General features: G+C 40.7%; 1 protein-coding gene across 4 annotated transcripts in view; it reads left to right on the top strand.

Moving 5' to 3' along the window:
- Positions 1-16,089, top strand: part of CACNB2 (calcium voltage-gated channel auxiliary subunit beta 2) — a 731,917-nt gene extending 715,828 nt beyond the window's left edge. For all 4 annotated transcript variants that reach the window (XM_029588744.1, XM_029588746.1, XM_029588747.1 and 1 more), the window contains 3 exons: positions 1,597-1,692; positions 6,500-6,685; positions 13,584-16,089. In XM_029588744.1, the coding sequence (XP_029444604.1) occupies positions 1,597-1,692; positions 6,500-6,685; positions 13,584-14,078 (777 nt within the window). In that variant the 3' untranslated portion in view covers positions 14,079-16,089. The remainder of the gene's footprint in view (positions 1-1,596; positions 1,693-6,499; positions 6,686-13,583) is intronic.
- Positions 16,090-17,413: the final 1,324 nt, after the last annotated feature.

Genomic DNA, 17,413 nt, shown 5'->3' with positions numbered 1-17,413 from the left:
ACAGAAGAGTATGCATGAAATCACTTTTATGTGTACTTTTATTTGCACAGCCCCTTGGTTAATTTTTAAGTGGTCATTTACACACAGAAAATTAACCCCATAATGAAGTATGTGAGAATATTGCACATTATTCTTATTTTATGTTCTTAAAAGCATACCACTAGTTTCATAGGAGCTAAGATATTAGGTAATATGAACCTTCATCAACCTTCACAATTCCCGAACAAGCAAGGTACAAAACTAAAACAGAAAAAAAAAAAAGGCGGTAGTGGGTTTGGAGGTGTTTTTTGGATGAGCTGCAACAGTAAACTTTTAAAATGGCATCTTATGATAATGCCATATAATGCAAAAATTCACCTTTAATACTGCCGCCATACAATAATAGATTGGTAATAATGACAAGGAACCTTCATACTTTGACAAACTGGCTCATTAATTTAACATAGAACTTCATATTTTATTTCTAATCATTTGTTCCATAGAGATTAATGTCCATTTTTTTATGTTTTGGAATTGATAATATCCAACCTTTAAATAACTGTACTTAGGGGTAGATTTTAATATATGCGCACACTTTCCAGCGCACACACATGGATGAGCCGACTTTATAACATGCACGCGCCAGTTCGCACATGTTATAAAATCGGTGGGCTGCGCATGCATGTGTATGCGGCACGTACAAGGGGGGGGGAGACCATTTATGCTAACTTTGCACAGTGACGCATCCCGGCCTTCCCTATCTTACCTCCCTTATCGTTACCCTTTCCCTTACCTTTTTTTTTTTTTCTTATTTTGTTGCTTACTGCTCCGTTGGAGCAGTAGCAACTTGCACGCGCCCTCTGTCCCTTCCCAGTACAGCAGCAAATGGCTGCTATACCGCCCACCTCCAGTTCCGCCCCTCCCCGGCCCCAAACTATCCCTTTTCTTTGACCCAGCACTTCTGCACGTAACAGGAGTTATGTGCGAGGCTAGGCCTCTTTGAAAATGCACGCGGTGCATGCAAGGCCCAACCATGCACGTTTCACGTGCGCAATGTTTTCATAATCAACCCATTAACTTGCAAAATCAGCAAGTTTCCCCTCTACTCAACATAGATCCATGTTTCGATTGATCAGATTTGCTTCTGGAATATGTTTTTTGTATTATACGGTGTTTCACAGTTGTCCAGGCTTACATGGTTTTTGATGATATCTAATGATAAAGCACATCTCTAAAACATATTGTAGCATTGAATAGGCAATGTTATTGTTTTGTTGTGGTAAATATAGCAAGGGTATTTAAAAAAAATGTTTGTTGCTTAGCAATGATTCAGTTAACTTATGTAGGCAAAACAGTATCCTGATTTTTCTTGCTAGCAGGATCCTCTGGAGATACATTGGGGAGCAGCTATGACAACACATAGCATAGCTGCTCCCCATTGGACTCTGCCCATCACTCCCCGCATGTTTCAACCCTTAACCAGCCTCAAGGTGGTGAGGAAACGAGGAGAGAGGCACATAGCTGCCTAATTTCAGAATAGCAATCCAGAACACCGCTGCAACAATTATTTTGTACTTCTATGTGTACTTCCAGCTAAGTCTAAATTTTCTCCAACAGGTCTTACAAAGGCTAATAAAGTCTAGAGGGAAATCTCAGGCTAAACACCTTAATGTTCAGATGGTGGCAGCTGACAAACTGGCTCAATGTCCTCCAGTAAGTTAATGTTAATTTCTACTGTGTAGCTTTGAAAATGCATTAAACTTAACTAGCAGTAGGCCTGATCTGTTAACTTGCCATATAACAACTGTTTAGAGCTCTATATTCAACAGGTTTGCAGAGGCATAGAATGAGAGAAACCTTTCTGAAACTGGGATCAGGTGGAGAGAATTCCATGGTTGAACAAATACTCTAACCCTTTTAACCTCTCAGTCTGTCATTATTCTGTCTACTTTCAACAACCATAGGCTCCTCTAAACAGCAGTTGTCGGAGCATTTGAAAATTAAAATAATTCATTCTTAGAAAGCAAGGGAAGTCTTTTAAAAAAATCTCTCTTAACACTTTCAGCTAGTAATTTCAATTGTCAGAAACATGGTTAAAAAATTGAAGTTACATGGAATTGTTGAAGTCGAGGCAAGATCTAGAAGACCAAGAAAATTTTGTGATTGAACTTCCCAGAAACTGGTCTGCAAAACAAAACTCATAGATCATTGTAAATGACCTGTGGAAAAATTTAGCTGACACTGGAGTAATTGTCCACAGCTGCACCATGCAGCATTGCTTACACAACCATGATTTGCATGGGAGAGTTGTCAGAAGAAAACCTTTTCTATGACCTCATCACAAAAGTCATTGTCTACAGTATGCAAAACAAAACCTTGATAAGCCTAAAACGTTTTGGAACAAAGTGCTTTAAAGTGATGAAACAAAAATTGAACTGCTCATCCACAACCACACAAGATACTAGAGATGTGCATTCGTTTTTGCCAAATTGGAGAATTTCAGTGAAATTGTCCAATTCGGCATGGATTGGAGGACCCAAAAAATGATCGGGTTTTCCCAGAAATTTTGGCGAAAAATCATTTTTCGGGTTTGCGCAGAGGGAGGGGCACATTTAATTAAAAAAAAACCCCAAACCCACCCCAACCCTTCACATTTACTTAATTACAACTCCCTCACCCTCCCGACCTCCCCAAAAATTGCCTAAAGTCCCTGGTGGTCCAGCGGGAGTCCCGGGAGCAATCTTCCACTCTCGTGCCATCAGCTGCCAGTAAACAAAATGGCACCGGTGGCCCTTTGCCCTTACCATGTGACAGAGGCTACCGGAGCCATTGGTCGGCCCCTGTTACATGGTAGAAGCAATGGATGGCCGGCTCCATCTTAGAAAATGGCCATAATTGGTTGACATCATGTTCATGCTCTTGAAAACCTTGCAGTGCCCCTGATGCAGCCGTAAGGGCGAAACTTGGCCAGAGTCGGGCGGGTACTGTACTATTGAATAAATCTCCTTTCCAAGGCGTCGGTCTTCTTTCCTATTTTTTTCACATCCGTGGCTACCTTAGACCGAGTACCGCTTTGCTTTTAGGGGAGAAGACAGGACACATCTGAACATCGGCAACTCCCATCATCATCCTGCTTGCAGCTAGTGCATTACAGTAAGTCCTAGGTTCAGCTGCAATCATGAGTGTTAGCTCCACCTCCTCTCCCGGCACATAGCTCTTCACCACAACCTGGGAAACATGGGCTGGCCGGCACTTTCTCTGCATCCATGGGGCATGGGACCATCTTGGCTGCCTCAGTCTGCTAATCCCACTCCTTTGTGATGATTACAGCAGCTAGAGCAACCTCTCCTGTTATTTCCACAGCTGAAGCCCAGGCCCGGGATGCCCCCAAACTCCTGTCTTCATCTGCTAGCAGCTCGTGAGTTAAGGTATCAGGAGGAGGAGGGACAGAAGGAGTGAATGAGCTGGGATAGCCATGAGGAAGGGAGAGAAGGACCACAGATAGTCATCAGAATAATTATTGGGGGGGTGGGGAGGAGGAGGAAACTAACATTGAGTCGTGGATAGCCATGGAGTGAACCACTGGGGATAGCCAGTGGGGAGAGAGAGAGAGAAAGAGTGAACCTCTGGGGATAGTCATAAGCCCTCTAGGTTTTACCCTAGACTTATCCATGGATCACAGCAATTTTCTTACTTTTGTGGCCAAAAATATCCTTGACTTATGCACAAGATCGGCTTATACATGAGTATATATGGTAATCAATAAGCTCTGCAGAGATGGATTTAGGGTTTTGCCACCTCTAGGCGCTTTCACCTCCCTCTCCCCCCCTTCTGTAAGGGACTGTTACAGGCTAGCAAAGGCTGTTCTTTGCTGAATGAGATTCAGCAGAGCTGTAAGACAGCAAATCTTAGCCGGCCTGCTGCCCCTAAATGTTTGCCACCATAGGCACAGATATATTGGGTTCCTTTTGACAAATCTAGGATGGCAGTAGGGATAGGTTAATGGGACTTGGCAGTCACTGTCTGCTATTAAGGGCAATTTTCAAAAGCCATTTCCTTGAGTAAATCCTGATTTACCTGGGTAAAAGGGTAGAGGTGTGCATTCATTTCCTACATATTTGTAATCCGCAACGTATAGGGCCATATTCGTTGTATTCGTGGGGAAGTGAAACGTATCGCGATTCCCCACGAATACAATGAATCTTCGCCAAATTATTCGGCCATCTAAAGGAGCCGATTTAAACAAACCCCCCACCCTCCTGACCTCCCCCAAGACTTACCAAAACTCCCTGGTGGTCCAGCGGGGGGGGGGGGGGGGCCAGGAGCCATCTCAAGCACTCACACCCTCAGCTGCCGGTATTCAAAATGGCGCCGATAGCCTTTGGCCTTCTATGTCACAGGGGCTACCGGTGCCATTGGTCAGCCTGTCACATGGTAGGAGCAATGGATGGCCGGCGCCCCTGCTGGACCACCAAGGACTTTTGGCAAGTCTTGGGGGACCCTCCTGACCCCCACAAGACTTGCCAAAAGTCCAGCAGGGGTCCGGGAGCGACCTCCTGCACTCGGGCTGTCGGCTGCCAGTATTCAAAGTAGCGCCGATAGCCTTTGCCCTCACTATGTCACAGACACGGTTGGCCCTTGTCACATAGTGAGGGCAAAGGTTATCGGCGCCATTTTGAATACTGGCAGCCGACGGCCCGAGTGCAGGAGATCGCTCCCGGACCCCCGCTGGACCACCAGGGACTTTTGGCAAGTCTTGTGGGGGGTCAGGAGGGTGGGGGGTGGTACTTAATTCAATTTTAGCCAGGAAACAAATAAGAATTAACGCATGTACGTATCGGCGGCCTCCCTTGCTGAATGCAATGTATCTGCCCCCCCCCCCCCCCCCCGACGAATACGAATCCCGAATGCAACGTATGGCGTCCCTCTGCACATCCCTATAAAAGGGCTTTTAGAAAATTGCCCAGCCCGCAGCCTGACTACAATTATGCTCAGAGTTCCACAAAGTGTTTAGATCAGGGAAGGAAAGTAGTCTGAGGAGACTGCATTTTCAAACGTACTTGCATGATTTTTAATACAAAATGTTCCTGCAAAAAAAGCAGGCACAAATGTCTGTGAATACTTTTTCTCTGTGGCAGTTTTTGAAGGGAATGTATATGCCCCCATTATGTGTCAGCCTTTCTCTGATTGTAAAGGAGCCCCCCCCCCCCCCAGTACATGGGGGCCCATCTGTTTTGGGAGAGCAGGATCAGAACCCTCAGAGGTGCCAGCATGTGTCCAGTTTCTCTCAAATGAGTTGGACAAGCTGATATCCCTGCTTTGCTGCTGCAGCACATTGTGGATGTTTTCAGCAGCCTTCTTCATATCCAGCTAGCTTCCAGTTTGTTTTGGGATAAAGCTTAACTGTTTATCAAGAAGAGTATTTTCAGCTGTCTGGAAAACAAGTTGCCTTGAATTTTGAGCAAAAGGTTTTCCCCGTTCAGGGATGGTGGTATTGATTTTTCACTTCTTGCCTTTGGTGGTTGTTCTCATGTACTACTTTGAGAACATCTACTTAGAAAATATAAACTATCTTATTTGCTCTGAGGTACAGTATTGGTTTACGGTAATGTATGTAAGGTTCAGAAAATGGATCATACAAAAAGCCAATCAGCCTTGAGTTACATATTACAGCCACTGTGTAGCTCTGCTAGTTAGGCAGATACTTATTTGGCTAACTAGTGTAGTATATTCAATGGAATATACCCGGATATCCTAAAGTTAGCTAGATACGCTGATCTGGCTAACTTTAGGACAGGTCTGCAGCATGACCAGAGTTAGCTGGATAAGTTTCTCAGCTAAATCTGAATATTGAAGTTAGCTAGATAACTTATCCAGCTAACTCAGCTCCTCCCTGGAATGCCCCTTACTTATCTATGCAAATTGTAGCCGGCTAAATAGATATCATCCTAGAACGAGGTAGGCAGCTCTGGTCCCGGAGTTCCATAAATAAGTCTGGTTTACAGGACAACCATAATGAGTATACATGAGTTATATTTGCATACAATGGAGACAGTGCATGCAGATATACCTCATGCATATTCATTATGGATATGCTGAAAACAAGACTTGGTTGTGGCAATCCAAGACTGACAGTGCCTACTCCTAGGCTAGAATTTAGCCAGATAAGTGGCCAAATATTCATTTAACTATCCAGCTAAATGCATTTGAGTATGGACCTGTCTGACAGGAGCATTTCATTTTTAAATATGCAATTTTATAAAATAAACATGTGCATTAAAATAAGCCATACAACACAATTCCATCCTTCTATTCTCTGAAAGTGATGTTCCTCTTAGTGGTGGGTGTTACCTTCATGTACTGCTCTTGGCTTGAGGTCCAACTTAGTCTGTAAGTAGTTATGCCACCGCTGAGCCGGATTTGCACTTGTGCTTTCCAAACAAGCTTTAAACTCGGCAAAGACATAGTAGATATGAAACATAAAAGGAGCGATTGCCCTAACCAGTGCTTTCTTGCACAGGAAATGTTTGATGTCATTCTGGATGAGAATCAGCTGGAAGATGCATGTGAGCACCTGGCGGACTACCTGGAAGCCTACTGGAAGGCAACTCATCCTCCCAGCAGCAATCTTCCCAATCCACTTCTGTCTCGTGCACTCACCACAGCCACTCTTCCCATCACCCCTGCACCGGCCTCCAGCTTACAGGTGCCTTTTCATTCCTTTGCTGAAATGCAGGCATGCCTTATATCCTGTCATAGTTGATATAATTGTTGCTAATTGAGAGATCCTGTCATTTCTCCGAATAAGTCTCCTTTCAGTTAACCTAAAACTTCTCTTGCGGCATTTTTTTCTAGTCCAAATATCCATAGTCTCATTTATAATGATGCATTCATAATTAAAGTTTATAGAGCACCTTTCACCCAAACAGGATTCCTTTTATAATCTAATCTTCCAAAAAAAAAATAAAAACAAACCCAAAAATCCCATAAATGCAGCTGCATCTGGGATGGATGGCTTGGCAGCAGATTTCAATTATCCGGGCTGCATGAAAGATTGTAAAGGGTGAAGGGAGAAAGAACAATGTTATTATTATGACCTTATTGCATTTGGCTAAACTGAGCTACAGCAAGATAAGGGTCGATTCATTTCTGTTATTTTGTGCCTCCCTTGGTGAACAGTGCTCGATATTCCAAATAGCAACTGTTATAAAAGGATCAGTTCAGGCCATATTTGGGTCAGACAAACATCAATTCAGCAGAACTTGAAAAAAAACCCCAAAATTTTTCTGCTGCACAGAAGTTAGAGCCATCATAGGTGTTTGATTAATGCCCTAAACCTAATTCCTGAAACAGTTACACCGTCCCACACATACACAGCCTTTTTATGCACCAGTTGGAGGCTTTCTTTCTTGAATAGATTTAAGTTAAAATTAACTTTTTCACTGCATAGCTTGTATTACCATCTCAATCAACCATTTGTTTATTTATTACACACTCTTACAGCAGGTGAGAACAGTAAAAATAGCATTTTAGATAAAACCAGAAAGCAGGCACAGATACAATGCTAGCATCAACTAGGAGAACTAGAGAAACCAACCCCCTATGCAGAACAGCATCAACCGAGCATCATCATTTCGAACACCACAATCACCTGAGAACAGCAGCTATGAAAGGAAATTTGCCAACTGTCTTTTCAATTCCTTCCATAGAAAATCATAGTGCTAGGCCATGTCATTCAATGTCCTTTTTTACAGGTCCATATTCCATTCACGTACAATATGGGAAGAAAAAAAAACTGTTGTCAGAACAGAGATTTCCAAAAGTCTCAATTTGAAAGCCTTTCTTGCCATTTTTTAAAGAGACAGTAACAATTTTTCTACAGTACATTATGTTCTTACCTTCGTAAAGCACTTTCACAATGTAACAGTCACATTTCCAATTAATACAAAAGGATACATTATTCTTGTGTAGAAATCACAGAGCCCTAAGTCATTTTTAGCATTCTTAGGGAATGCTAAAAATGTTCTGTATGATATAGTAATGACTTTAAATTTGATGGGGTGCTCCTTGATATCTTTCTGCCTTTATAGCAACCCATCAGCAACTTTTTTTTTTCTTCCTAGGTCACAACAAAACATCAAAGAACTGTACAGTCCATAATCCTGGAGGGCATACACAGTTGTCTGAAAATTCAGTATCCATTCAGTATAGATTTTCAAGATACACTCTTGGTTTCTCTCTCATAAGGCACCACTATTAGCAAAGGGTACAGAACAAACTATCAGGCCAATGCAATATGACGCGCATAAAAATGTGTCTCCAAACTGGGCGCACGTTTTTTCCAAAGTGCGCACATCCACCACTCCTGGGCGCACGATGCAATACGTTAATGAATTGCGGGCTAAAAGGGATGTGCTAGGTAAAACTTGTGCGCCCCTAGTGCTCAAGCATCAGGAGACGTGGCTGTGCACCCACAACAGCATCAGGCGCCCAGCAACTGATCTGGCCAGAGCTCCCTCCCCACCCCCGGCAGGGCTGTTCCCGATTGGTCCTTTTCACTAAAACTTGTCAGTGAAAGGAGCAGTCCTCCCCCCTTTCAGGACAACATTCTGAAAGGGGATTGGTCTTTTCACTGACATGTGACAGTGAATGGACCAATCGGCACTGTGATGGAGTGAATAAATGAATTTTTAAGTGTCAGCACCTTCCCTCTGCGAGTCACCGGAGCCACCAAGCTCCGCCCAAGCCCACTACCCCAGGCTGGCCAGTCTGTAGCGCTCACCTTCCCATTTGATCAGCAGAGCGGCCACCGAGCTGCCCACCCTGCCAGGCACAGCGTCTAGAATTGTTTTTATTTCAAGACTTTTTATTTTTGCATGATGATGCTTTCTGTGGTTCCTCCTACTTAGTATAGAGACGATACTTATAGGAGGAACCACAGAAAGCAGGATTTCTGTTTTAGTGATCAAGCCCTTGAGTGCAGCATGCCTTAACATCAGCTTGCGGGCTGGCAGAAACTTGCCGGGTTATAATGGGCGCATTGGCCACCCAGGTATGTTTTGAATCTCAGAGTAATAGCTAATAGCCTCATCTGCATGCAATTTACATGTGATGAGCGCTATTTGCTATGCACGTTTTGGACACGCTAATCCCATATTGCATTGGGAGTTATTTTTGCTCATCCAAAACACGCGTCCATTTCTGTGTTAAGTGGTGTGCTAGCCCGAACGCACGGTATTGCATCGGCTTGAATTTAAGGAGCTTGCACGCTAAGGAGGGTCACATCCTACAACCACAGAGTAGAAAACAGAAGATGTAGTAGGAGACGAGAAATATGGGGGGTGGATTATTGATGAGTGTGGGGGGTCCCTCCAGCCATATGTCATGATCCTGTGCCAGAACCCCTAGCTGGTAATAAGCACAGGAGCCAGAGGCCAGACATAGATCTAGCAAAGAGGAGGGAGAAGAAGAGCTATGACCACAGGCCAATTTCCTTCTACATAATTAGGACAAAGGGTAAAAAATGCTATATTCCCCTCACTTGCAACCCTTCTTCTTGCCTCTGAGCCATCCTGCCTCTTTGAATATGGGAGTAGGTACCTCAAAGCACAACTACAGTACCATTGAATATATGGCAAATCTCACTCAAATGCCTGCAGGAAGGCTGTATCTTGCTTTTCCCTGCATGTCAGATGTTGCTTCCATATTTGCTGCTTTGCAGTCAAATGTTGGTCGTATATCCAATGCCTGGATGTAGTATTAGCCATTTCCATATCATTCATGACATGCAACTCAGCTACACATATGAAAGATAACTTTCAAGCAAATGCGAGCAGCAGCATATATGCATGCATATGACTGTGAGCAGATATATGTAAGTATTTTATAACTCACATATTTTATAAAATAAACACATTTCTACCCCGCGACATACACATATATAATTATGCTTATGCATGAATACATGCAATGCATTAAAACCACATATATCAATGTACTGAACATGCCTACTTTTCCTCTTTTAAAAATACACACATGTATATTTTGCGCACGAAAGTAAAGGACTTACTCGTGTAAACTGGCCAATGTTAAGACATGCGAGCATAAATGAAATGATCTAGTTTACCAATTAATTTGCCTGTTCGCCCAGTCCTCCAGGCCATCAAAACCTTCCTAGTTCTTTGGGCATGAACTTCTCCCAATTCACCCAAATTTTCCACTCAGTCAGTACTACACAATAAACATGTTTAATATCACTTAGGCCAGATAAATAGCAGGAGTAAAAATATGCAAGTATATTAGCCACCTAAAAATACTCTAATTAAAACTTCATTAGGGGTAGCTATATTAGTCTGTAGTAGTAAATATAGTGCAGAGACCAGTAGCATATATTAAACTAAGAAATGTATTGAGGCATAAGCTTTTGAGGAAAAAAGTCTTCTTCGTCAGATGCATAAAGTGTAGTGCAGGAAGTGGGTATATCTAAAATTTCTGAAACCACATGTGAAGGGTATACACAAGAAAACCCCAGAATACATTAAGGGACTGGGTCCAGAGATCTGGCCTGGTCCACCTTACGCCCCAGAGAACAGGGAATCCTGGTCTAGGAGGAGGCCTCTAGTAAGGTGGATATCTAGCAAAACCCAGAAGGGAAGAGAGGCCCTGGGGAAAACAGGAGGAACCTGATATACACAACATGATATATATCATCATCTACTAACAATATTCCTCTACAGTCTACATACAGTCCCTGAGAAAAAGAATAGATAGGCATAAACCTAATATCAGAAATGGCAATATCCATAAACCAGAACATTTAAAGCTCCTAGGACACTCTATAACATGACAACATAAGAAATTGCCATGCTGGATCAGACCAAGGGTCCATCCTGTTTCCAACAGAGGCCAAACCAGGCTACAAGAACCTGACAAGTACCCAAACTGACTTTAAGATTACCATACTCCTACAGTGGAACCTCAAAGGGATACTCCACTGTGAAATTGCTGCATTAAAATTAAGCAGGATACCGTAACCCTGGGCCTAAAAAAGGCACAATGGACTCAGATGTTAAGTAAATTAACTTTTATCATGTAAATAGTTTCCTGATCCACTGCAAGTATTAATTAAACTATGCTAAAAGTCTGTACATTCTGCCCTGTTTACTTAGCTATGCCAAGGTAGAATTATCTTTTCTATACATTGTATCCTTACACCCACCACCCCATCTACTTCATCAACTTGTGTATATACCCACTTTCTCCACTATGTATCTGGTAAATTGGATTCTTGTATTTCAAATCTTATGCCTCAATAATTTATAGTCCATAAGGTGCCACTAGCCTCTGTGCTATTCCAACTCAATAGTAAGCCAGCTAAAGACAGACAATTAAGTAAAGTTAGCTGGCTAAAGATAGGGCCATTTATCTCCTGCAAGTCTACAAGTGTGGTAAGGGCCACAAAATCTGACCCTTGCTACAGGTTTCCCCAATCTCAGCAGTATCACTGTGGAATCATGACAAACAAGGGGGAAGCAAAGGCTGACCAGACGTGCAGTGCTCCCCTTATACCCCCTTCCCCACCAATCTGCATGGTGATATAGTGGCAGGTGGGGGAGGAATGTGGCGGAACTTCATGATGCATCTGCCTCCTCCCGCCATTCTGACTTGACTGTTCTTTGAGCCACACAGCATTACACGGTCCCACATGGTAAAACCATGAGTCTGGCCCAAGTGCCAGGAGGCAAATGTGGCCTGACGTGCTGCTCTCTTCTTTCCACTAGCCTGGGAAGAGGACTGGCCCAGGGAGGGGAAGGGAGAGGTCCAGGGATAGGATGGCAGAGAAGGGACAAATGAGGGAAGGATGAACTGGGTGATGAGGCTGTATGAAAGGAAAGGCAGGGGGTGGAACTGGGAGACAGTGGTGAGAGACTTGAAGAAGGAAAAACTGCAAGATGAATACAAAAAGATAGATTCTATTCCAAGTATATGAGATAGGAGGCCGTCAAGGCTTATGAGTGATGAATGAAGTAAAATGATTTATAGGATTTTATATTTGATTGTATGTGGTTGTAAGTATATTATGAACATAAATATGTAACCATTTGATCAATTGTAATTGGATGTAGCGAAATGTATTTTTTTATAAATAAATTAAAAATAAAAAGGAAGGGAATTAGTTTGTGAAGACAGAAAATAATATTAGAGAAGTAGATGCAGGCAAGAGTAAAGGCACCTTTAGGAGCAATTAAGACAGGTTGTAATGATAGGAGGTTTGAGAAGACAGAAGAAAGTGGAGAAAGAAAGCAATGAAAATGTAAAAAAGAAAAAAAAAGGGAGAGAAATTAAAGAAAAGCATAAGAGAATGAAATATCCAAATATTTATTTTTATAGTGTAGGACTATTTTACATATTAAAAATGTAAACTTGTATGCAAATCCATGCACAGGTGCTCCAGAATTGATGCAGAACTCAACAATTTTTGCCACAGAATTTCAGATTCTTGGTAAGCAGGAAATTTAGCTCTGGCTAAAGATAGCCAGCTAAGTAGTTAACCGGCTAAGCAAAGACAAACCTATCCAACTATATTTAGACCTGGTATTAGCATTCAATTAGCTGGTTATGCAAAATAATGCAATAGACTCAGAAACAATTCCAGGAAATATATTTTTTATGGAGAGTTTGGCGGATGCCTGATGCCTGGAGTGTCCTTCTGGAAGAGGTGGTGTAGACAGAAATGTAGAAGGAATTCAAAAGGGCATGGGATAAACAAAGAGGAAACCTAATGACACGAGGATTGAAATGAAGCACTGGGGTAACTTATGGTAATTCTTCTGCATGGGGTTTTATTTGCATGGAGAAGTAGTAATAACAATGAATAAGAAAGCAATGGGGTAACCTGCACAAAGCAGCAGTTTCAACCTTGATCACTTTGCTGGGCAGACTGGATGGACAATTTTGGTCTTTTTCTGCCATCATTTACTGTGTTAGTAATAATTATGACTTTTGCATAACCTAATGTATGAAAAGATTTTTATATGCATGTTTTTGGAAAAAAGATAATTATACCTCAATGAAGTTATTTTTGCTGGGTCCCCATAGCAATATGTTGTATGGGTAGCAAACATTTGTTCAAAATGGCCAAAACCCCACGGTTTAGTACATCAGCCTTTAGGAGGGATAAATCAAACATTTGCAAACTGACTTAGCCTCACACTATAACTTGAATCTGAACATTTTGATGTACCTTGAATATATGAGAGCAAGACAGAGCCTTACAATAATATGTTTTACATGTATTAGTGTACCCTAAAAATTGACGTCATTAACTTGTGATGAAACCCTGCCCAGGATTACACTTCTCCATACCATACAGATATTAAGCTTTCTTACTTTTGCACATTCATGCAAGTTAAACCCTCATGCTCATGAATACTGTAAATCTGACAGTAACTGAAGACTAGTAGATCAAGTTTTGAAAAACAGTCTGATTTGCATTCAAAATGTGCCAATTAACTCTGAAATCTTTGAAAATTCAACTGATTCAAAAGAGGTTTGCTCAACCCTGCTATTAACTCTTTCAAATGAAATATGTATATTTTGACCAGGGTACCCAAGTGGATCAGAAGGATGACTATCCAGCACTTGAACGAACTAGCTCCCAAGCTGAAGAGGACACGCATGTTGAACCAACACGACGGTCCCAACATCGTTCTTCCACCTCGGCACACCATCACAGTCGTCGAAGTGGTGTTAGCCGAGGCCTGTCTCGACAGGACACATTTGACTCTGAAACACAAGACAGCAGAGATTCAGCCTATACAGAGCCAAAGGATGACTGTTCATATGAGCAGAGTGACCACCAAGACCCCCATAAGGATCATAATCATAGGGATGAGTCACATGGGGACACTGACCACAGACACAGGGAATCAAGACATAGGTCAAAGGATCATGACCGAGAACAGGACCACAATGAATGCAACAAACAACGAAGTCGTCATAAATCTAGGGATCGATATTGCGACAGGGATGGGGATGTTGTATCCAAGAAACGCAATGATGCAGGAGATTGGAACAGGGATGTTTATATCCGTCAGTAACTTTAGACTTTGGCGCCTTTATTTGTGTTTCTTTGACATCATGTATAAAAATGGCCCCCTAATAAATTGTTGGGTTCTGCAATGCAAAAAATATAGGGCCCTATTCAAAAAGAACTTTCCCCAGTCTGTGCCTATGGAAAAAAAATCTTTATTGAATAAGGCCTCTAGTATCCTTCTGTAATTTGTTTTGTATTTCTTTTGCTTGCATAGAAATACAAGGAATAACTATACATGTATTTTTTCATTAGTGCTAATGGTACAACTACAGATCTGGTGTTGTACTGTGCTTGTTTGAGCTGTTTTGGTAGCTGCCATTTGAACAATATCTGTTGCCATCAAGGTGGTGTTAATGTTTTACAACACCTAATTGAGATTTAATAACCTCCAATATATTTCACAGACCAGAATCAGCACAAGAAAACTTAAATTTTGTTTCTTCTGATTTTTAATGTGCATGCACCTGATTTACATTTTGATTTAAGGGCCAATATCTCTTGTTCATACCTCTAGTCAACTAAGTTTGGGAACAGAATTCAGTCTTGCCTTACATAAGAGGGGATCATTAAAGTTAAAATCTATTTTCTATGTACTGGTACTGTGTACTCAGTGTGTATGTATGTGTGTGCGCGCGTGTGTATACATATGTACATATATGTATGTATATATTTGTGTATTTATATCTATATAGAGAAAATTCAGATATGTATGGATATATGGAGATATGTGTATCTTTGTAATATATATGAATATATATATATAGATCTGAGAAACAGAGATATACATATATCTGTGTATTTATCTCTCTATATCAATATTTAGAGAGAGCACTATATATAGATATTGGTATGTGTGTATATATACACACTTATAACATATTTTGTAAACACCTTCGCATTACCTGACTACATCACTTTAGAATCCTAATAACAACTCAGTGGATTTGCTTTTCAGTTTCTGTAAACTGAAACTATATTAAATTAATTTAGAAAGTTTGCAACTAATTTCAGCCTAGGCATTTTTTTTTATCTGTGATTAAAAATTTAATATGCATTTGCATACATAAAAAGGGTTAAATTTGCACACTTTTGGAACTTGTGTGTAGTTATCCCATGTTATGGTTTGAACATGAAGTATTGCTACAAAGAAGTTTCAAATGTGTGCTAATCCAACCATTTTTTATGCTATCACGTGTCCAAAATATATTGTGTACTATTCTATACATACTTTCCTATCATAATTTTAGATAAATGATTGAGAGCATGGCTCACATTTTCCTAGCACCTTTACGATTTTGACCTTATATCAATGCAAAAAGGTGAGGCCTGTGTAAGGCCATAATCAGCAATAAATATTGGGTCATAAAGGATGTCCTACCTGTTGGCTAACACATCCATATTGACCTTATTTATTTAGAACCCAACTAACTACTTATTTTTCTTAGCAATTAATTGCCCAGTGTAGACTGAACAATACTATTTTTTACAGCAACAAAACCTTTCTAGCAGTTTTCAGAATTTACCTAGAATACAGAGCATACGCATTTACTCCCTATGGATTCGGTTAGATTTACAAATACAGGTTTTAATCATTTCACATATTTTCTCTGGCAGTTCTGGGGTCTTGTAAAAGTCAGGCATAATTACTGTACACCAATATATTATTTATCAAAACTGAATAGTGCAAAAATCCCAGTTTAAGGAAAAGTTCCAAATGATTATTTCAGTTTTCAGTATATCACATGTACCCCTATTTGATAAAATGTTTCTTACAACAATGAAAAATGGAAGCACTGAAGTATTTCTTCTTAAATATAACCTTTGGGAAATTTACATGTACATCTGTACACAATAACTTTTATTTTTTCCAGAATCAGATTTGTAAGCATTTGTATATACTCATAATTGCCTGTGTAGATGAATGATAGTAGGTAAGTAGACCTGTTGCACTGTTAAATAGATGTATTTATTATACTGTAGAAATGGTGGCTGTAATGTACATGTTGAAATCTCAATGCATCAGCAGTCTTTCTTTCAGTACTTTTGCTGTTAAAAAAAAAAAAAAAGGTCTCATATCAATCTTTAGTCTGAAATATTTCTCTGATTTAGCTATGCTGCAGAACCCATAACACTTAGCTTGTTGAATTATGAATAACATTTCCCTTGAATGCACGCCACACTACTGTATCATGCCAGTTAATTCTTTCCCCTATAGTCCCCTTTGGATTTCACTTAGCATTCTGAACATGGGTTTTAAATGTTTTAATCTTTACTTGATGTAGGTTTTTTGTCCTGCCTAAAGTATTTTTAATGGACTTTGTTTTGCAGGTTTTCAAATATTTAAAGAAATATAAAAACACTGTACATTGGGAATACATGTAAACAGATTAATAAACTTATGTACAAACAGCATAATAAAACTGCCAGGCCCATGGGATATTTGATAATAGAATGTACAAGGACAGTTTTTTCATAAAGAGCAGCTCTTGGAACATTCTAGTTGCAGTATCAAAGTTTGGGAGATCTAATGATGACAATGAATTGCCACAACATTTAATGGAATACTTACTAAGCAATAACTGGTTTTGAACACCATGATTCCTTTGACTTTTTCATAATCTTTCCTATCAGCTTCTTTAATTGTCACCAAACTATGGCCTAGATTTAGCGAAATGCTATAAATATAGTGCCCGTGATAAAAAAAGGGAGCGTGGTTAGGCTAATTTCCATGCTTCTGCATTGCTTAGGTAATTTCCGCAAGGTGCAGTAAATGTATTGCACCTGTGCTATTTTTTTGCTGCATGCGCTAATCAATGCACCGCAGAGTGCGTTACCGGGACAAGGTTTTGAGAGAGCGCCTCTCTACTTAGCTTGTTGCACTCTACTGAGGCTCTCTCTCGCAGCATGTGCGATAAAAGCCTTTTCCCGGTGACACACAACTAATGCGGCACAATGCACAGAAAAAAGGTGTAGTTATTTCTGGCATTGAAACCCACATTGCTGTGCGTCACTTTGTTGCATTTGACATTAGGAGTTGCTGAATACCATTCACTCCTTCCACTTGCATAGCAAATGTCACATTTCTACACTAACTCTTGTGCTATTTAACGCACGCGTTATAGCATTATCCCAATATGTTTCTCAGCCTATGAATAGGTACAGCAGCAGATCCACTATGCATCCTTGTTAATCAATACTACTCAAAACAGTTGTAGTATGAATACCGTAGAACATCTACAAGCAACTATAGTCCTCTGTTTTTGGTTGATGGTATTTTTTTGCTTGAAGCCTGCTAACCTCAAAATTCTCTAAATTACAAAATACAGGGTAATGCCTTTC

This window comes from Rhinatrema bivittatum, chromosome 2 (genome assembly GCF_901001135.1).
Source record: "Rhinatrema bivittatum chromosome 2, aRhiBiv1.1, whole genome shotgun sequence".
Lineage (NCBI taxonomy): Eukaryota > Metazoa > Chordata > Amphibia > Gymnophiona > Rhinatrematidae > Rhinatrema > Rhinatrema bivittatum.
Note: the sequence above shows the minus strand (reverse complement) of the source record. Positions and strands in the feature narration are given on the sequence as shown.